This window comes from Sinocyclocheilus grahami, unplaced genomic scaffold (genome assembly GCF_001515645.1).
Source record: "Sinocyclocheilus grahami isolate Dianchi unplaced genomic scaffold, SAMN03320097.WGS_v1.1 scaffold320.1, whole genome shotgun sequence".
NCBI classification, from domain to species: Eukaryota; Metazoa; Chordata; class Actinopteri; order Cypriniformes; family Cyprinidae; genus Sinocyclocheilus; species Sinocyclocheilus grahami.
The window spans coordinates 69,581-92,618 of NW_015505499.1; the positions used below are offsets into that span (position 1 = coordinate 69,581).

A 23,038-nucleotide genomic window follows, 5' to 3' on the forward strand; every position below is an offset into this window, starting at 1 on the left:
TATGTTTTAAATATCTCTTACTCATATTCGAGGTACGCATGCGCACATGTATGCATTAGCTTTTCTTAGTTCAAATGCTCAAATAAGGAGACGAAAGCTAGGACTCCAAGGTGAAAGGGGTTCGTGATGAACTGTGAAGAGAGTTCAGCATCCTTCGCCAAGTCTATTCCTAATATGTCCATATTTTTCTGTACATGTGGCTATTTTATATAAACACATGTTCTTGGCCAAGATCATATATGTATGTCATCTATATCCTCATTGGTTAAAGGGTTGAAACTCCCCTCGACATATGCCTATATAATATCTTTGTTTCTATGAATAAAATTAAAGTATTGAGAATACCACTGAATGTGTTTTCTTGCTTCCCGGCCGTTATACACTTTGAGGGACTGAGAATTTTCCAGGCGGCAAAGAGAATTTACAGAGGGACCAATTGTTAGTTTATTAACAACAGTATATATATATATTATCCACCTCACATAATTTATTTTTATTTGAATAATAGTTAATGATTAAATACTAATAATATCAACAAATATGCAGTTGCTGCCAGCAGCAATGACGGACCCAGGCACTACGGTGTTATCCACACCTGGAGACTCAAGGAAAACAATGCACTGTGCGCACAGACATCTAACCAGGAAAATGTAAGAGAACTATTTTCAGAGTCTGTTGTAAATTCAACAATTCCTGCTGCCAGCTGGTAGTGTTATGACTGTGAATCATAGCTGCAGTCATGTGATCAGCCCCAGGAGCAAACATACAGCTGAAGTTCGATCTAAATCACTAAATGTGTGCAGAAGAAATCAGACATTTCCTGTTTCTCTTTTTTGCCATACATGTATTGCCTTGCCATGGCGAAACCGTTCAAGATATAGAAACTCTGTTGACAATGTAGTACCTTCAATGTTTTGGCATGATGTTGACCAAATTTGGTGACCGTCACATGAATACCCTGGTGTCTGGATTCTGATGGCCTTCTTACATTTTTTTTTTTTTTTTTAATTGCTACCAGAGTTAATAACATAATTACATAAAATAAGCATGAGCTTTACTTTGCTTTTCAACCATTATCTTGACTTATTTTACTCCTAAAGAAGGCTTTAACCCCCCTGATGGGACGATGTAGGGGGGGTCAGACAGAAAGAAGGCTAGCCTACACATAATATGGAGATTTACTTGTAAATATTAATATGCATTTCTATAGTTGTAACTGAAACGGGTCGTTTCAGTGCCTGAGCAGTTGAAGAATACGCTACAGCGCTCATTCAAAGACGTGCATTTATTGCTTGGACGGAGCAAGAACACCTAAAATGCACGTGTAGATTCAGTCGAGTGATAAAGTTTACCCTCTTCAACTTAATGCTGCTGAACTGAATTTATGGAGCAAATTATATTTGCTAAAATATCCATAACATTACCAGCACTGCTGAAATACAAGAGCGCGGTTCTGTCAGTCAGATGCGCGTGAAAGCTGCATACGTTATAACAAACACTGTGCTTTCTTTCAGAATCATCATTGGCTGGTAGAAAGACAAAAATAGGTTACATAAAAGTTTTTACCTAAAAATGGATAAGGTAAAGGTGTGAATAATTACATTTTAAACACATTGTCAGTAATTTCACCAATGAAAATAAAGCCCTAGGAGAACTGTTGTGCGAATCAGATCAACACACAGCCGTGTTTCATTAATGAATCAATCCACGTTTTTAAATGAATCGAGTGAATCAATGATTCAGTGAACCATTCATAAAGGCAGTCACCTGCTTCGTTTCTGAATGAATCAGTCATTTGAACGAATCGATTGAATGAATGATTGCATGACTCACTTAAGACAGGGATTTGCCGCCACCTACTGGTGCATTTAATTTTATATTCAGAGTAGCGTTTCATAACTTATTTTCATATTTCACTATTTATTTGTGTTTTTTTATGTTGAATTAAAATATTTCTTCCTAAAGCTACTTATATTTCTGCTACCTTTTTGTAATGTCTATTCTGTGTTTTTTTCTAAATTAACACAATGATAACTATTATCTTTAATAATAACTTTATCTTTAAATGGCACATGATATACATGTTAATTAATCTAATTCATTTGAGATTCATTTGATTAATTAATCGGCACAATATGTAATAAAAATGTTTTTTTTTTAAATAATCACTTGACAGTCCTATTTAAAACATAAAAATACCCCCCCCCCCGATGGTCACACAATTCAGACCCTGATTAGCAGTACTAGTATTCCTGCATTCAGAATGTCACTGTGTAGTGCTATCTTTATATCCAGCCCAGCCCATGGTAACAGAACACCGACACCACCTATAGGAGCCCGTTCAGACACACGCACAATCCTCTACAGTAATCATGAGCTGTAATTGCACTTCCTCTGCCTCTTTAATTACAGTGTTCATTTCCCGGGACCCCGTGAGAGCGGTGGCGTGAGGATTCTGCATCCTGGGGTTAATCCGGCTCTCTCTCTGGATGATAGGGCCAGGTTGTTAGCCGAGCAGCAAAGAGCCATTAGCATATTAGCTAATTAGATTCCCGATGATGGGAGCGGACAACGAAGCTCAGCGTGAGTGTGTGTGGTGGGTAGCTGTGGATCGGTTGCGTTGGCAGCTCACACACTCACGGGCACTGAACCGTGATACACTGAGCCATGGAGACCCATACAGAAGAACAGAGATCTGAGGCACAGCATCAACAGCTCATAAAGTGTGGCACAGATCAAGTGTTAAAGTGAACCATGCATACCTACTCACTCACTCACTCTTCCATTTGAGACATTATTTTATTGCTGCACCATTTGGCCCAAAATCATGTTGCGATTAATCTGAAAAAACACAACTGTGATTTGAACAGTGATATAATTACAAAAAGTTGTACAATATATGACTGCTGCTAAAGCTAAAAGAACAAAAGGCGTGCTATAATAATTTAAGGCAGATGTAAAAACACACTTAAAAGTGTTTTTTGGGAATGAGGTCCTTTTTTTTTACACTCATTTTGATATACAGTCAAGTTAAAAAATATTGAATTATTTTTAAATGTATTTATTAAATGAAAATACTGTACTGCAAAACAGACCAAATAAGCTTATTTCTGGAATTTATTACAATATTTGTATTATTGTTATTCTAAATATTATTATTCTTATCACTGTTACATTAAATAATATTGATGCATATTTATAAGTATTATATTAATAATCATATCATAATAACATTAGCAATTTTACATTATAAAATAAACAAACACAACATTAAAATATTATTTAATTAATAATAATAATGTTATTAGATGTGCATGATAACTAGAGGTGGTTAAAAATGCTTTGAATTACCTGAAAATGACATTGTAGTGAATATGGAGCACCTGAAACACACTACTGATTTAAATGAAGATGCATCCAGAATCTTGATTTAATGTTACATGCAATTAAACATTAGAAATTGTTACATTATCCCGAAAAATACATTATGCAGAAATATCCAGCATGTAACATTGCTACTGCAAGACTTTTTGAAGAACCCTTTTTTTTTTTTACTGATAAATGATGTAGTAAAACTGCCCTCAAAAGGTGTTGTCTGCCGTGGGCTGGATATTAAAGATGGATAACAAATATGTTAACAATAACCAATATCAAAATAGATAGCTTGGAGAACAAACACCAGAACAGCAATGATTCCTTCAGGCAGCATTCGTGCACTTCTGATGTTGCTCCTGCACTGATAGAAATGAACTCAGCACAGAAGGCAGACTCAAAAAAGCTAACAATTTCTTGAATTAGGGCTAAATGAATGGGCAGCACAGTCGGAGCCTACTGATTTTCACTATGGAACCGAAGCTGTGAAAAATCGTACATATGGAAATACGCAGCACTAAATAACTCACAGAACAAGGACCACATGCAAAGTTCATAGCTGCATCAAATTGAATAGAAAAAATTATTACCGTTTTCAAACATATGAAAACCCACAGAATCAAACAATAGTATTAATATTTTCCATAGGCTGACAGGTATTTTATATTGGTTTGCTCAACAGAATTAGCCATTGCTCAAGAACAACACAGAGTAAATACTGCCTACCTGTACACATGTTTGCCAATCTGAATGCAGTAACGGTTTCTTTGGAGACTGTATTTCTATCATCTAGAAACCTCAGCATTCAAAACGGACATTCAGATTGTGCTAATATTCATGTAAACTTCTCCAAGCATAAACGTATGCAACAATTTAAAGCTTTGACTCATTGCTTACAGCTGAAAGTGAGGATCCAGCAGCCGTTGAGGACGCCCTGCAGTGTGGTCAGGGAAGAAGGCATGATGGGAGCATCTGGTACAACCACATGGGTGACTGGACAGACATTTAAACAAAGGGGGAAGCAGTTAATTACAATAAATAAACAAATAAATGAACAGTGATATAGTAATTTGTTCATTTCTATTGAGAAATTGTTATATTTTCAGTTTTCATTTTAATAATTTTGTTGTGCTTTTATCATTTTTGGATATTTTATACTATACTGATATTTTATTTCCACTTTATTTCATTTACTGACAACACATTTTATTAGATTTAGTTAACTATAACACCGCTAACAATGAATGTCAGAAAAACAAAGACGCAATATATAGAGGCTCCTAATACAGAAGTAGTATGCCACACTTCACCAATCCCTTGAGATTATTTTAAATCTAGACACAGAAAAAATCCCTTCCCTTTGTTGTGTGACAAACACACAGCCTACATTCTTCGACAAAATTGCATTTTACCCTTGTTCAGCTATGTGCAGCGTATGAGAAACTGCTTCAATTACTTTAATTCTACTCTGTTTCAACTTTGATTGCTTAGAAGATGAGACACTGCTCATTGTTTGTCTGTTGGTGTGATTTCTGGGGGAGTCGAAAGACTCTGCGAGAGCTACATTTGTCACTGAAAGTGCTGGTTTCATAATGTATGATTTCATAATATCCCTCTTATGCTTCAGCTGGATGACTTATAATGCTCTTCTATGTGATGGAAGAAAGGCAAAGAAAGAAGAGACACTTAATTTCACTGCTCTGAAAAGGTCTCATTGTTTTCTTGAGCTGTTTTGAGCCAACCACGTAGTGTTGAAATAATCTTATCCTCAGCAGACTCAAAAAAAAAAAACCTTTTAGTTGTTATATGCCACATATTTCATAACAATATGAATTATATGAGTATGTGTACGAAAATTGGCAAGTCAAAAAAATCTGGGGAAAAAAACACCCTACACCTTTTCTAATATAAATACTCATACGCTTGAGCACATAAATAAGCTTATCCAGCCACCAGATTCAATTGATTGGTCTATAGTTTCAAAACCAATATTAGACTGCACCGTATGTCAAAAGTTAGAATAATAATATACTGTATTTCCGACTTATCACATTGTATTAAAAGCATGGCACATTGTCCATTTTACAACTCCTTTGAATGGGTTTTTTTCCAAACAGATTAAAAACTATCAGTTTTATTATTTATTTTTACTGTTTTAAGTATTTTGTTTGCAACTTTTTTAGGGAAAATATGAAGCTGTTTTTGCACTGACTTCATTTGTTATGAATAATAATACCTTTTGATTTGCCTCCAAGTCAAGTTTGGGATCAGTAAGATTTTTTCAAAAGAAATTCATACTCTTATTCAGTAAGGATGCATGATGAATTCAGCCATGAATTCATCAAAAGTGACAGTAAAAACATTAATAAGGTTACAAAATATTTATATTTAAATAAATTCTGTTCTTTAAAAAAAAACTGGGTTTCCTCAAAAATAGTACAAGTAGTACAAGTTTTTTTCAACATTTTTCGACAAAAATAAATGTTTCTTGAGCAGTAAATCAGCATATTAGAATGATTCCTGAGGGACCATGTGACACTGAATACTGGGGTAATGATGCTGAAAATTCAGCTTTGCCATCACACTATTAAAAGACATCTTACAGTAAATTAAAATAAGAAACATTTATTTAAATTGTAATGATATTCCACAATAACTACAGCCATTGTGAGAATAAAAGTGTTTCAAAATATATAAAAAAAATTTTTAAAAAGAATCTTACTGACCCCAAACTTTTGAACAGTAGTTCATTCCTTAATACTATGATACACCGCCCACTCATTTCTTTACACAAGAAATCAAAGGAGATGTACCTGCTCTAGAAAAGGACTGCACTTGTTTCCCTCCAAGGAGTTGAGCTGCTTTGGTGAGCTGCTTCTGCTGAGTCTGCGTCAGCTGACTGCCAATCACAACCACTGGACCCGTCTCTCGCACACAGCCTGCAGCCTGCAAGAATACAAATAAACTGTACCGCACACTTCATTTGCATTTATGTTCTTGACAGATGATGTCTCAAAGCGACTTACAAGACTTACCATTTTTATCTGTTTGTTTTGAGTGTTTTTGTTTGTCTGTGAGGCGGGTCCAGTCATGTACCTTACTGAGGCTGGTGGTGGGGCTCAGGGTGGTTGTTACAGGATGTGGTGCCTCTGGGGCCATTCTTAGGACCTCTTGCATTTCTGGAGTCAGCGCATAATCTACCGGCTGCAGGCCAAACATATTCCTGAAATCACGGTTATACAGGTACATCTCAATAAATTTGAATGTAAATGCAGATGAGCTGAAGGCCACTGTCAAAGAAACCTGGGCTTCCATACCACCTCAGCAGTGCCACAAACTGATCACCTCCATGCCACGCCGAATTGAGGCAGTAATTAAAGCAAAAGGAGCCCCTACCAAGTATTGAGTACATGTACAGTAAATGAACATACTTTCCAGAAGGCCAACAATTCACTAAAAATGTTTTTTTTATTGGTCTTATGAAGTATTCTAATTTGTTGAGATAGTGAATTGGTGGGTTTTTGTTAAATGTGAGCCAAAATCATCACAATTAAAAGAACCAAAGACTTAAACTACTTCAGTCTGTGTGCATTGAATTTATTTAATACACGAGTTTCACAATTTGAGTTGTATTACTGAAATAAATGAACTTTTCCACAACATTCTAATTTATTGAGATGCACCTGTATGTATAGTTTATGCAAAATGCTCTTTATTTTGCAGGTGTTTTGAGTTGATTAGCTGATTGGCATTTCACCATATTCTAATTTGTTGAGATAGTGAATTGGTGGGTTTTTGTTAAATGTGAGCCAAAATCATCACAATTAAAAGAACCAAAGACTTAAACTACTTCAGTCTGTGTGCATTGAATTTATTTAATACACGAGTTTCACAATTTGAGTTGAATTACTGAAATAAATGAACTTTTCCACGACATTCTAATTTATTGATATGCACCTGTATGTATAGTTTATGCAAAATGCTCTTTATTGAAAACAAAAACATTTTCAAGGACATATTTGACAAACTGTGTATCCTCTAGATGTATTCTGTTAAGCCTGCTAATGCCTCACTCAATGAAAAGTTCCATCCAACTGGGAATAAATAAACCTCACAGAAAGGCGTACTTTGTGGATTTGTCTTGTGGCCTTTATTTTTGCATGGCTATGAAGTTTAAAAGAATGTAAGATGTCCCTTTTGTCATTTTATGGTTCAAAGGGATGCTCACAAGTCTTGTCTCAAACAATTATAGAGAATGGGAGTTTTGTGGCAGAGGGAAACAAAATATATAAATCGGAATGTAATATTGTGTAATTGGTTAAAAAAGCCAGAGATATTACAGCTTCTTTTGATGGAATGCTCTTCTCAGGGAACTTTATATTATTTATTGTATTGTATATATATTTATAATAGAAAGTTTTTATTTATAATGTAAGCAAACAAAATCTTTATATTTTCCTTAATGAGTATTTTGTTGTGCATCTAAATATTTAATATGTGAATATTTCCCTGCACACTGCTGTAGATGACAAAATTCCTTATATTTGTTTAATATAATACATTCATATTTCTGTGGAAATCAATAAGATTTTGCCAGCTACAGCAGTAACACAGGATTTTTCTCCTCCTTTCTGTATAGTATAGTATATCTGTGTCCATTTGCAACCATAAAGGTATCTCAGTAAAAATTAAAATGCAAATTTAAAAAGAAATTGATAGAAAATTAATACTTTGAGCAAGGATGCCTTTCCACTGATCAAATTGACATTAAAGACATTTAATGTATTAATAAAATAATATTATATAATAAAATAAAAGAATAAAAATAATATTTTTATATTTCAAATAAGTACTGTTCTTTTGAATGTTCCATTCATATAAGAATCCTGAAAAAAAATCAGTTGCCACAAAAATTAAGCAGCACAACTACTTTCAACATTAGTGATAATAATAAATGTTGCTTGAGTGCCAAATCAGCATATTAGAATGATTTCTGAACTCAAAGGCAAGGCTATAACGCATTTCATGCACAATGGTAATTCAAAGTGTTTAACATAAAACAGAATTAAAATAATCATAAGATAATCACAACAGATGAATTAGAAATAAAAATAAAAATGTAACATTAAAAACATAAAAAATATTGAAAACAAATAAAAAACAGTGCAATCAATCGTACATAGTGCTGACAAACAAGACAAAGCAGGTTACTTTTGGTTTGAAACAAAGTCTCAGCTTTCAAATTTTGTCCTTTTTTTTTTTATTTGAACAAATACTGTTTTGTGGCTCTTTAATGTGTCATTACAGATAGTAGTGCCTCAGTTCAAGCGGCAGATGAACTGATCACCTCTTCCTCTTAAATAGTTATCGCACTAAATAAACATGAATGAACATAAGAATGTATCTTGTTTCAACTGCGGAAAGATGTCAATACACACCCTTTTTCAAGTTTACATCCACCGACGTTGATCTACTCTCCTGTCTGGTTTGTTTGTCGAACAAAATGGCAGATTTAACGTTATGATTGGTCAGATCGCCTGTCAATCAAACTCCTGGCTAAGAGTCAATTGCATGTCCAAATTGGGCAATTAAACTTGCAATCTGAAAACGTCAGATTTGCAAGATATTAACTCGCAGTTCTGGCAATTGCAAGTTTATATCCCACAATTCTGACTTATTTTCTTGCAGTCAAATTCTGAGGGAAAAGTCAGCTCACAATTCTGATATTTCCTTACAATACTCAGTTTCTCTCACAACTCTGACTTTATAACTCACAATCGCATTTTATAAAGTTAAAACTGTGAGACAAACTCACAATTCTGGGGGAAAAAGTCGGAATTGTGACTTTAATTGTTTATTTCATGCCGTTCTGACTTAACTTAGAATTGTGAGTTTATATCACACAATTTTAAGGAAAAGGTCAGAATTGGAAGACATAAACGTGAAAAAAAAAGAAGCCAGAATAGTGAGAAGTCATAATTACCTATTATTATTTTTTTATTCAGTGGCGGAAATACGGAAGCTTCCATACATTTGGGAAAAGCTTGCAGTCAAATTCTGAGGGAAAAGTCAGCTCACAATTCTGATATTTCCTTACAATACTCAGTTTCTCTCACAACTCTGACTTTATAACTCACAATTGCATTTTATAAAGTTAAAACTGTGAGACAAACTCACAATTCTGGGGGAAAAAGTCAGAATTGTGACTTTAATTGTTTATTTCATGCCGTTCTGACTTAACTTAGAATTGTGAGTTTATATCACACAATTTTAAGGAAAAGGTCAGAATTGGAAGACATAAACGTGAAAAAAAAAGAAGCCAGAATAGTGAGATAAGTCATAATTACCTATTATAATTTTTTTATTCAGTGGCGGAAATACGGAAGCTTCCATACATTTGGGAAAAATCCCAAACTTTTACATAAATAAACATTTAATAAAAAAATATTAAATATATAATAGCTATAAAAAGATTGACTAGTTTACCTAATATTTGAGTGCTATGTATTTTTATGCTTTACGCTTACCAACAAGTTACACATCACCAAACTCTACTGAAATCAATGAGTCGAGTCGAATTTCATATGAAGTGCTGTTTGTGATGTGTATCTGTCCATGTAGAGCATTCCAAATCAGTCACTTATGAGGTTCTGTGACAGTTAGGATACTGCTTATGTAGCTCACTAGAGCTACCGGTTCTGTCTCGCTTGTAGTTGCTATCCTCACGGTCCCTCAAGAAGCAGCTTTTCAGATCTGAAAAGCATTAAAGATTACTGCTGGTACAGCAGGGATGTGCCAGTCAATTCATACAACACATTACAGCGAAGGCTCTGCCCACAGCAGTTCCCCCCATAGCCCCACTGCTCCGATTCCAGACCGCAAGGAGTGAAAGTGATTGATTATGTCTGACAGGAGTGGATTGCTTCTGTGCAGTGCTTCTATGACAGAGCTGATGCTTCACTTCACCATTGACTAACGAAGCATAAATCTGCTGATGCGCTTCCAATGTACAGCACAGCACTAGTCAATCAATATACAAAGGGCAGACAGACAAAAAGAGACGCAGAGACGCATGCAGAGAACTCTCGGGATGAGCATTCGCGCATCTGGGTTCACTGCCAATCTTGGGGAAATAGAGTTCATTAAAGGTGCCATAGAATGCATTGATACAATATTTTGAATTGTTCTCTGATATTTACGTAGAAGGTATGTGGCTTAGGTAAGGGCAAAAAATCTCCAGAAACGGTTTTACATGTCCATTTACAACCCTAGGATTTGTCCCTAGAATGAAATGGTCTGTTTTTACCTTATTTGGAAGGGTCACGAATAATAATGTTGAGCTCTGCTCTGACTGGCTGTTTCACAGTGCGGCTCATTTCAGTAGCTCACACAGCAGGAAGGAAACACAGGGAAAATATATATTTCAATACTGTCTCTCGCAGTTATATCGTTGGGTAATTATACTGTATATAAAATGCGGGCATCAGGGAGCCACTATTAATATGTGGGGCATCGAAACTGCCTTTGAATGCACGATCGCTTTTTACTTTCACTTTCGAGATTTGCGATCGCACGTGCTCTGTGTAAACTACAGCGGCAGTACTTGCCACACATTTTACAAGATCAGATGCTTGTCAGTGGTCCTCAGGATCTGTAAATCATTTGCCATCATCCTCAGTCGTCTCTCCTTACTCTGTTTATGTGGTAAGTGAAATCTTATGTACTGTAATATAACAGACTACCGCTAGCAAGCAGCTAACCATGTCCCTTTAGTGGCTCGCGTTATTTTATTAGAACGTGCGTCATTTGCTTTCCGTGCCTTTCTGAATACAGACACCAACCCATCCCTGCACATCACATCCCCTGCACAGTCTGGAACATAACATTTATTTCCATGATCTGCCATTTTCGCTATTATCCTCGCTTGTTTTTCACAGTCGATGTTATGTTCTGATTCGCCTATTTTTCAGTGGTCTTTTGCATGCAAATTTTGCATTTACATAAGGAGGAAACAATGGTGTTTGAGGCTCACGGTATGCCATTTCCATGTACAGAACTGTTATTATTCAACTATGCTAAGGTAACTACAGTTTTCCATTCTATGGCACCTTTAAGATAAAGGGCATGTGGGAGGAAGTGAAGCAGAAGTTCCCAAACATCTCGACACCAGGTACACACCATGGCGCAGTTACAAGTTACAAAATATGCACATTTAAAATCAATGAATAAAACACCATCACATAACTGGGCTGAGAAGTATATATAATGGTATACCATTCAACAAGAGAAATGTGTCAACCTGTAGAGATTTTGCAACATCTTTTCTTTTGTAGCGTTGAGGTGCAGTAAATATATATATATATATATATATATATATATATGTATATATCAAAACTTTTGACTGAATTTTACAAAAGATTTACAATTCAAATATATCCAGTTTCCACAAAAATACTAAGCAGCAAAAGTGATAATATTAATAATAATAAAGTTTAAAATAATAAGAAACTGGTTTTACTGAATTTTTGAAAAACATTTATCAAATAAATGCTGCCTTGGTGAGCATAAGAGACTTTTTTCAAAAGCATTAAAAAAAAATCTAAACTTAAAATCTAAATCAAACATTTTTGACAGGTAGTGTTACAGTTATGCTGTACCATCCAGCCTGATTGGGTTTATTTTAACAGTGTTGTTTAAAGAAATATCAATCTGATCTCCAACCAAACCTTCAGGTGATTGGTGAGAGAGTGTAAGGTCAAGTACTCACAGGACACTTTGGGATGCGCCTCGTTCAACCAAAAGCTTGACCACCGCTATTTGACCGTTCCTCACGGCGTCGTGCAGTGGAGAGTCGTTCTGATAGCCTGGAGTGTTCAACAGCGTTCCCTGCTGGAGCAGTTCCTCCACCACTCCCAGGTGACCCAGATTACAAGCCTCATGCTGCAAAAACAAAATCACAAATACAATACATAATTGCCTTAGTAGCAGATATAACAATGTTCGGTCATATCATGAAGGATTATAAGAGCAATAGCATTATTATAATAGTTTGGACCTAATAATTCCCCAGCATCAACAGCTCGACTAAGGCCTTTAAACTACACCTGTGGAATTTATGACTGAGGGGAAATGCAGTTATATATATATTCACAGAGATTTTTCTTTAAGAAACTAAGAACATGTTGTGGTTCATTATTATTCAGTTGTTTCATAGAAGATTTATGATTCAGCTGTTAAGAATCCCCATTCCTAATTCTCAGTAGCCTATTGTAATGTGAAAGAAATAATGATACATTATTTAAACCGTAAAGTACATTTATAACATACAATTTCAAGCATAAGGAACCTGATCTAGGGTCACACTTGTAGGGTTCACTGAATATTTCTCAGTGCATGTTTTCTTATTAAAGTACATTTTTGCAGAGGCACAAACCATAGAGTCTTGGCTAAAAAAAAAAACTAAAAAAAAGTACAGTACCGGTACTGTTCAGGAAGGAAAGACACAGTTCACTGTAAACACACTGACCTTTCGTCTATATGAGGTAAGTATTGCCTATAACATTATATGGGGTAAGTTGTCACAATGAAACCTGCTATTAAAAAGTTTACTAAAACATTGAAGCAAAATTTAAACAGCGAAATAATTTGAAAAACAAAAATAAAAATGTTACATAAAATTACCAAAACATTGTTTGGCCAACAAATACTGAAAATGATTAAAATTAACAAATTCATATCCTTTAACGTGTGACAACTTGCCACAACCTCACAAAAAACACTGTCCTAAGCACACAGTTCAAACTTTCAGCAAATATTGTGGTGTGCAAAAAAAATATGATCATTTTAATTGTGATGATAGTTTAGAGCAGTGGTTTCCAAAGCCGGTGCCGTGACAACTGGCTAGGGGTGCCGCAGAATCTTAGCTTTTTTTCCAATTTAAATAACCTAAAATACTATCGTACCATATAACCTTTTACAGCATATATTTAAAAAATAGGCTATATCAAAACACCAACATATGAGCATGTCCAAACGAAAATAAAAAGAAGAAGAAAAAAACACTGATACATTTCATACTTATTTAAAGTTGAATTATGTATTTACCGCCAAATAGGACTGTTCTCAGAAGAGAATCGCCCCTTCCATTCAGCTCCGCCCTTTGTACTGGTGCGCACTCAATTTTATATTTCACGCAGTGACTGACAGGACACGAAATTCGTGTTGCTGCTAACAGAAGGTGTTGACCATTTTACCGGTGTGAAGTCGCAACACTGGTTATGTCAATTGCCCACCGTCGTTTTGATTTTTTATAGTAATAAAAATCATTTAGTTTACTAAAATTAAAACTGAATGCGGCTGCTCAATGAAGCGTGCCGAATGACAGTCGCATCACAGATCAGATTTAATTTATCATGTGAGGAGAAGCTGACAAAGAAGAGTGAAGTGAGACAGACAAGACGATGGCAGAAGAGTTTCACAACGACATGCAAAGGCGCCCATTTTAAAAATATTTTGGATTTTGAAAAGCCTGTTGACTTCTGCCATTTATCTAAGGTGATATTGGAGTTTTTTTTTTAAACATTCGTTTCTTATTTATTTGGTTCCACGGTTTTTGCTGATTTAAATTTATTTAAACTGCATATTTTTTTTTATTTTACAAAAAGTATGCCGTGTTTCGAATCTATCTTATTCGTTTTGCTAATAAACGTAGCGTTTCTTATTTATTTGGTTCCACAGTGTTTACTGCTCTTCAGTTTTGTATAAGCTACCTAAACTTTGTGTAAGTTATTTGTTATTTTATATTAAGCATTGAATTCAAGCCGAATTGCTGCGAATTTGAAAGTGAAAGTAAAATGCGCAAGGCACTTTTAAGCTATTTAAAAGCGAAGGAAAGTAAGGAAAAGAGGGAAAACTCAAACGAACTAAAAACAAACAACTGCTTGACGCAGAATTGGCGCTAATTTGAAAATGAAAGTAAAATGCGCAGGGTGCTTTTACAAGCTATTTAAAACGGAAGGAAAGCAAGGAAAAGAGGGACAACTACCCCCCTCTTTTCCTCACCGTCACAACCCTAAATTATTCCCATCTATCTCAGAATGCGCCGTTAATGTGCTGTTGACATTTTTTTTTTAAGTTATAAGGTCCGGTTTGAATAAATCAAATGAGAAACTAAAGAAAATTTAATTTGAGTTGTTTATTATTATTTAAAGAGTTAAGTATCAATCTTTAAATGTTTTGTTCCAATGTTTCCCACATACAGTATATGGTTCAAATCAGTCTGTTGACATGTGTTGTACAGTTGTAAAAGACGGATGGTTCATTTGAATGGGTTGTTTCATATCTCTGCTGAACTGGTGTAGAGCTACTTTAAGCAGTAAACAGAAACTAAAATTCTCTGCTTCGGGAATTCTCTCAGGTGAATTCAAAACCACTCGCGAAACGAGTTAGAACTTCAGTTGAAGCTTCATAGAACTCCGTCAACTCTCATTTCTTTCCTCTGAAACTGTATGTGTGTGTATGTGTGTTTTAGTTTAGTTCTGATGTAATCTAGAATAGCCAATAAATTCATGTTTCATTTATAGAAAATCATTGGTTTGGTGTCATATAATTTCAAGGTTAAAACTTTGCCAAGATCAACGTTACCTCTCTAAGAGCTGACAAATTATCATAATTGTGTTAACCCATGGCCAGGGAGAACATAAAATACATATTCAATTGGTAATATACACTGACATCTTCTCGCTGGCCGAGTAGCTGATAGGGTGTAAACCATTTAGATTAAAAATCAGTTTAATCAGGTGGACCTCGACTTTTTCAGATTTAGAGTCCTTTCAAAACCTGAATGAATTAATAATAATTAATTCCCTACAATTACAAATGAGTTAATTTCTTACAAACTTTTGCAGTTTGTGCTTGTTAAGCATGCCACGTTTATTAATTTAGCCCATTTCCCACACTCCGGTAATTCAGTTTTGCTTTAAAAGTTGTTTATAATGAATGCCACTAGAATTTAGGTTTATTTTATACTTGTTTTGTATAACATTAAATTTGAAGGATTTTTGTGAAGCAAGGGGAACTAAAATACATGAATTTAGTGTTTACAAAATTTGTAAAAAAAAAAATTAAAAAAAAAGTATTTTCTTTACCAGTATTTTACATTATTTTTTAACGTAATAATTAAATATTTACACTGATGTGACTTGTCTTTTTTTCTCTCAACAATGCAACTTTGAGCCAGGTGAAACTTTTTTCCAGAAAATACGGTAAGAATATGGATTCACTGGTATTTAAACTCTAATACATTAGACAATAATTATTTTCAAGTCATGGCCAAAAAGTCATAAATAGCAGATATGAAAAATTATTGTATTTATACCATTTTGTTTAAAAAAAATAAAATAAAATAAAAGAAACTAAATTTAAACATTTGAAATGCCAATTAATTCATTAGTTAATTTAGGCATCACATTATTACAATTTTAGTATGAAAAATGTATAGTTATTTTGAAATTTGCTAATATTATATTTAACAGTTTTATTATATTTTAATTTTAAGTCAGCATTAGATGACAGAAAAACAGCATAAACAAAGCATGCACAAAATATGCAATTATCAAATATCAGTCAATACAGACTACCAGGTTTAAAAAAAAATCATCAATATGGAACCAATGTATATTGTGTATTCCTACTGTACTTATCTACTTTAAAAGGGAGAACAAAACATTTTCCATGTCTTGAAACTCTATTTTAGCACAAACTGATGTTATTTTGCCAACTATATATATATATATATATATATATATATATATATATATACAACAGTTAGTTTTGGTTCTCAAATCTGATTGGTTGAGAACCATGCGAAATTGTACTGGTATCGCCACAGGAACGCCCTTTCACCGCTTGGATCACTCCGCTTCCAGTATTTCTCACAGCGAGTGTAATGGCGGACAGCCAAATCCACTAAAATTTATAAATAATCCTGTTTTTGTGTCACGGAATGTAGTTTTAAAAGGTTTTTAGGCGAGAATGTACTTGTTTAGACTTCAAATCTACGGTTTGTTAATAAAGATAACGTATATTTGAAAATTTGCGTCGACGTTTTCAGAGACGTGAGCGCCAGGGCGTCCGGGGCCGTTCAGCGCTCACATAACGTCTATTTGAAAATTTGCGTCGACGTTTTCAGAGACGTGAGCGCCAGGGCGTCCGGGGCCGTTCAGCGCTCACGAACCCGCTCACGAACAACAGAACTTCTGGAATTTGCCGCTGGCTCTAATGTCTCTATAGTGGTTAAACATGAGATATAATTCGTTTTGGGTAAATCTGACTGGCAGTCTTTAGTCTCATTAATCTATTTTTTGTTCCAGAGAAAATAATTTCAGCTGAAGGCAAAATCTCATCACGTTATATTTTATGTAATTTTAATGCTGTATATTAGAGCATGGCTTTTATGATGGCTGTTGTTGGTATTGTTTATTCAATAAATAATGTTTTATATACATAGTAGTATTTAGTATTAGGAAACAGTGTGTGTGTTCGTGATGGTGATTTTTGTGACATTGTTCCGCCATTAGACGGCGACGAGTGACTGTTTTACGAGTCGGCATTTAAGACTTTTACATTGAAACAGACTAAAACAGAAGTTATTTTTAATAACAGCTTGTAAGACGCAGTTAACAAATGCACTGAGCAGCGCTGTCATCGGAAATCACCCTTAACAGATGAAAGACAGTACTACAAAGATAATGCTTTCCTCAGCGGACATCGAAACTAATCTTTTACATCAATATTAGATTGAGCTGAAGAATGAATGCTGTATCAGATGCGGTAATCACACTCGGTCAGTCCATCTCTTTCTCACAATACTCTACATAACACAGTGAGCTTTTAAATAAGTAATACAATACGTTTTTTATGAAGCATCTCAACGTTCCTTCGTTACTAGCTCTAAAGTGACGTTTTCTAATTAGTAACGGAGGCTTCAGCTCAGCTGTTAAAATGTGAAACTGAGATTTGAATTTATGGCGGAAGGAAGTAGTTCCGCACAAAAGGGTTTTTAAAGACACTCCGTTGTTGTTTTTCATATATATTTACACTGGTGCCGTCGAACTGTTGTATAAACGCAATATCACTCTCGTACTTGAGCGATACCGGCTCTATATCAGCGGCTGTGATTGCCTGCGGCCCCTGGCCTAATCACAGCCATGCTGATATAGAGCCGGTATCGCTCTGGTACTTGAGTGATATTGCTCATTATATATAATATAGCAATATAGCGATTTGTGGGACTATATTCTGTCACAAATCGCATACCATTCATTGCTGAACTTTCTACCGCCGTTACTGGAAATGAAATGAAATTACTGGTTGATATGTCCCGGTCTCAATAAAGTTTACACACACTTTTGGTCCGTGAATTAGATCTCGCTCGGGTCGCGCGCTGTCCAGGTTTGGCCAGGACCGGTTCCAGAATTAAATCACTGAGACTACTTTTACATATATTTTATGTTCAGTGCCAATCATTACTATTTCGAGAGTGAATCCCGCATAAATATGCGTATGTCAATCCCAATATTGTGCAGGGTATATGTGTCCGAAAAACGAAAGTTTCATACAAATTCTGAATGGATTATACCCTAGAAAGTGTGCAAAGCGCGCTCTCTTTATCACTAAAAAGCATCACTCGTCTTTGTTCATTGCGATTTCTGATTGGCCATTGCGTTCAAGAAATCAACAGATATGTCTTTGATTGGCTACATTGCTCAACGCTGCAAAAACACGGTGAGGGGCCGACATCAGGGATTCCATGACTAACTATTTGGGGGGGGCAATTGTCGCCCATGTATATATATATATAGTGTACTTAATATATACTGTAAAACACTATTCTAGTAATATTTTAGTTATTATAGTAAACTAAATACTTTTATAAACTTGACATTACTGAATTCATTACTATGATTATTATTTTATATTACATAACCTTGAAAAATTATTTACACTATGAGTTCAAGATAAAGATAATATCTGATAAATTTTCTGAAATTTTTGATGATAAAAGTTTTTCAAAAATGTATGGAACCACTAAAAAGTAAATTGGATGTTTCATTTTTAGCTTTTTTTTTTTTTTTTTTTTTTTTTTTTTAAGATTTCTCCCTTGCATCATCTCAGACATACTGATTTGTCATTGCTTTTAAAAAAATCTGACCTTTAAAAGAACAGTGAACTTTGACATCATTTTAAGCAGTGGCTAAATGTCCCCTGCTGACATTAACCTTGTAATGATGACAGAGCTAAAGCAGAGTCTGGTGTGCAAAGGTGCAATAAGCACATTTATTCCGTGGTTTTATCTGCTTCTCCTGCCTAGCTGTTGTCTTTGATGCTACAGCAGCACCAGCATGAGTGAACCAGCATGACCTCTCCACCAACTCAATCTCCTGTGCAGCGTTAAACGCCCTGACCCCCGGGGCACAGACCTGTCTGTCAGACAGCACATCTCTCTGCCATTGGCAACAGCACCCCGAGCTCCGAGAAAACTGCTAAAGCTACTATGGAAAATTATATTGCATAATTATAGTCATTATCAGTCTCAAAGTTCAGTTGAGGATTTGTGATGAAAAAAAAGAGAACATCAATTGAAGTCCATAGCATTCAGTACATTACATTAAGGGACATAATAATATACATGTATTAAAGTTATAATCAGGGTCGGCGCCAAAGTGGGCATTCATGGGCCATGCCCCCTCCAAATGAGTTACTGTGCCTCCTCCACTCCCCTGAACATGAGCGAAATTCAAAAGTGAAAACCGAGCGCCATCGAAAGCAATTGCACACGCTTTCAGCATGATTTCGGCAGCTGCAGGCCTGCCCTAGAAAAAAAAACGTGCCAAATTTATGTGCTGTGACGCAATCTCTGGTTATAATTGGTACTTGATGTCATGATGCAAAAGACTTGTCTTACTTGAGGACTCTGAGGGGGTCAGGAGGGACTCCAGTTTGCACCAGCATGGGGTCCTGAACAAGATCTACAGGACAGACCACATACATACTTGATTATACACATTTTAGGGCTAAGTGATATAGTGAGGGAGAAAAAAATAATGTTAATAATTAATATTTATAGAAATGTATACATAAAATACACGAAAATATTTGTTTGCTTATTTTAATATACTAAAATAAACAAATATAATTGCTTATACACACATATATACACAATTTTTATTTAAATAAATTATATTTAATATAAATGTTTATTCTCATTTAAATATATAGATGCATTAAAAATAATTAATAAATAAATAATAATATATGATATAATTTAGAAACTATATGGCTTTTGAAAGTGAAAGATTATATATTAAATATATAGTTTATTTTTAATACATACAAAATATATAATACTAAAATAAAAGTTTTTGTTTACAGAATATGTGTGTGTACTGTGTATATTTATTATGTATATATAAATACACATATTCATGTATATATTTAAGAAAAATATGTTATTTTTATATATTGAATATATTTTAATATTATATAAATTATATGAATATAAATAAACAAGATCTACAGGACAGACCACATACATACTTGATTATACACATTTTAGGGCTAAGTGATATAGTGAGGGAGAAAAAAATAATGTTAATAATTAATATTTATAGAAATGTATACATAAAATACACGAAAATATTTGTTTGCTTATTTTAATATACTAAAATAAACAAATATAATTGCTTATACACACATATATACACAATTTTTATTTAAATAAATTATATTTAATATAAATGTTTATTCTCATTTAAATATATAGATGCATTAAAAATAATTAATAAATAAATAATAATATATGATATAATTTAGAAACTATATGGCTTTTGAAAGTGAAAGATTATATATTAAATATATAGTTTATTTTTAATACATACAAAATATATAATATATAATTTAAATGAAACATAAATGAATAATAATATATAAATAATCATAATAAAAATTACAGTTGTGGCCAAAATTGGGGCTAAGTAATATAGTGAGGGAGAAAAAAATAATTACAAAAATTTATATTTATAGAAATGTATATATAAAATACACAAAAATATTTGTTTGCTTATTTTAATATATTAAAATAAACAAATATAATTGCTTATACACACATACATATATATATATATACACACAATTTTTATTTAAATAAATTATATTTTTAATATAAATGTTTATTCTCATTTAAATATATAGATGCATTAAAAATAATTAATAATAAATAAAAAATAATATATGATATAATTAAGAAACTATATGGCTTTTGAAAGTGAAAGATTATATATTAAATATATAGTTTATTTTTAATACATACAAAATATATAATATATAATATAAATGAAACATAAATTAATAATATATAAATAATAATAATAAAAATTACAGTTGTGGCCAAAATTGTTAGAACAGTTGACAGATCTGAAAATATTGACCTTTGTTTTTTAATCCAAAACATGATTTAATTTCATAATGTTCATGAAACATGCAGATGGTTGCTCTGAGCACAACAAGTGAGTCGTACTGTTTTTATCTGCTTTCAACTTTAATATTCTAAAATAAAAGTTTTTGTTTACAGAATATGTGTGTGTACTGTGTATATTTATTATGTATATATAAATACACATATTCATGTATATATTTAAGAAAAATATGTTATTTTTATATATTGAATATATTTTAATATTATATAAATTATATGAATATAAATATATACACATGTAAATACATGTAAATATTTTCAAAATATATGCTGTGTGTGTGTATTTATATATACATAATAAATACACAATAAATCACACATATTATGTAAACAAAAACTTTTATTTTGGATGCGATTAATTGTTTGACAGAACTAATATACATATATACACATACACTACCGCTCAAAAGTTTGGGATAAGTAAGACTTGTAATGTTTTTAAAAGAAGTCTCTTATGCTCATCAAGGCTGCATTTATTTGATAAAAAATACAGGGAAAAAAACGTAATCTTGCTAAATGTTATTATAATATAAAACAATGGTTACTATTTTAATATACTTTAAAATATAATTTATTTCTGTGATGCAAAGCTGAATTTCCATCAGCCATTACTCCAGTCTAAAGTGTCACATAATCCTTCAGAAATCATTCTAATATAAGAAAGCATATAGCTTTCTTGTGTTAGGTGATCACAAATATTTTAAATTAAAACTTCCCACTGACAGAAACAGTCGGCTCTCGTTCCTTTTACTTTTAAATCTTTATTACAAACAGTCCCACGGGTCTTAAAGAACTTTGTTTTTCTACCCCCACAAGACACAAGTGCATATGCTGCCTTGTTTATCTAAGGGTGCGTTCACACTTGTCATGTTTGATTCGATTAAAACGAACCCTGATACGATTGCTCTGTAAGTGCGGTTCGTTTGCGTAAGTAAGTGTGAACGCTGCCATCCGAACTTTGGTGTGCACCAAACAAGTGGACCGAGACCGCTACGAGTGTGTTCACACTTGTAGTTCGGTTCGTTTGGTTCATTTGGTCTGGCCCAAAAAGGAAAATTATACATTTGGTCTTGGTCCGCTTAGCGTTCACATTGTCATTTTTGACAGCGAACCTAAAGACACCGAAACTAAAGGTATAGTGATACGTTCACAACCTGATTGTTCGGCTTGAATGACGTGTATATCGTGATGGAACTCACCGAAAACCCCAAACAAAAGATGCGTTAAACTTAAACACACCTAATGCCGTCTGCTGGACTAAGCGCGCTCATTCTTGCGTGTACATATAATTTTATCTTCACCACCTGCAAAGTCACAAGGAGCTCATAAAAGGCACTTTACCTCATCGTTGTTCCACGTTTGCCCTCTGCTCATTTTGTTTTGGTTACACCGTGTCGTCAAATCATGTCGCATAGCGTCGCATCTTGTCATTACTTCCCGTTTTTGGTTCGTTTAGAAGTATTTGGTCCGTTTTGCATTCATATATCATTCGAACCGCACCAGAGTTTGTTTGGAAGTTTGTTTGGTGCGTACCAGAGTTCGGATGGCAGCGTTCACACATGCTCAAATGAACCGCACTAACAGAGCAATCGCACCAGGGTTCGTTTTAATCGAACCAAACATGACAAGTGTGAACGCACCCTAAAAAGATGGGTCTCGGTCCGATGGAACTCTGGTGCGGTTCGAATGATATATGAACGCAACACGGACCAAATACTTCTAAACGAACCAAAAACAGGAAGTAATAAAGTGCAACACTATGCGACATGATTTGACGATGCGGTGTAACCAAAACAAAATGAGCAGAGGGCAAACGTGAAGCAACGATGAGGTAAAGTGCCTTTTACACCTGCGAGTTTGCAGGTGGTGAAAATAAAATTGTGTACACGCAAGAATGAGCGAGCCTAGTCCAGCAGACGGCATTAGGTGTGTTCGACCTAAAGCGTCACTGAGCAGACCAATCGGTTAATGGGTGCTTTGATATCATACACCCGCAGCGCCACTTTAAGTCTAACGCACCTTTTGTTTGGGGTTTTCGGTGAGTTCCGTCACGATACATGTGTCATTCAAGCAGACTAATCAGGTGTATATATATATATATATATATATATATATATATATATATATATATTT

The 23,038-nt window shown here is 34.1% G+C and overlaps 1 protein-coding gene across 1 annotated transcript in view; it reads right to left on the reverse strand.

Moving 5' to 3' along the window:
- Nucleotides 1-12,787, reverse strand: part of LOC107602130 (BRCA1-associated RING domain protein 1-like) — a 19,883-nt gene extending 7,096 nt beyond the window's left edge. Inside the window, exons 1-5 of the mRNA XM_016294541.1 lie at nt 12,719-12,787; nt 12,140-12,312; nt 6,469-6,595; nt 6,186-6,318; nt 4,270-4,365 (exon numbers count right to left, since the gene is read on the reverse strand). Of these exons, the coding sequence (XP_016150027.1) occupies nt 4,270-4,365; nt 6,186-6,318; nt 6,469-6,595; nt 12,140-12,312; nt 12,719-12,787 (598 nt within the window). The remainder of the gene's footprint in view (nt 1-4,269; nt 4,366-6,185; nt 6,319-6,468; nt 6,596-12,139; nt 12,313-12,718) is intronic.
- Between the last annotated feature and the right edge of the window lie 10,251 nt (nt 12,788-23,038).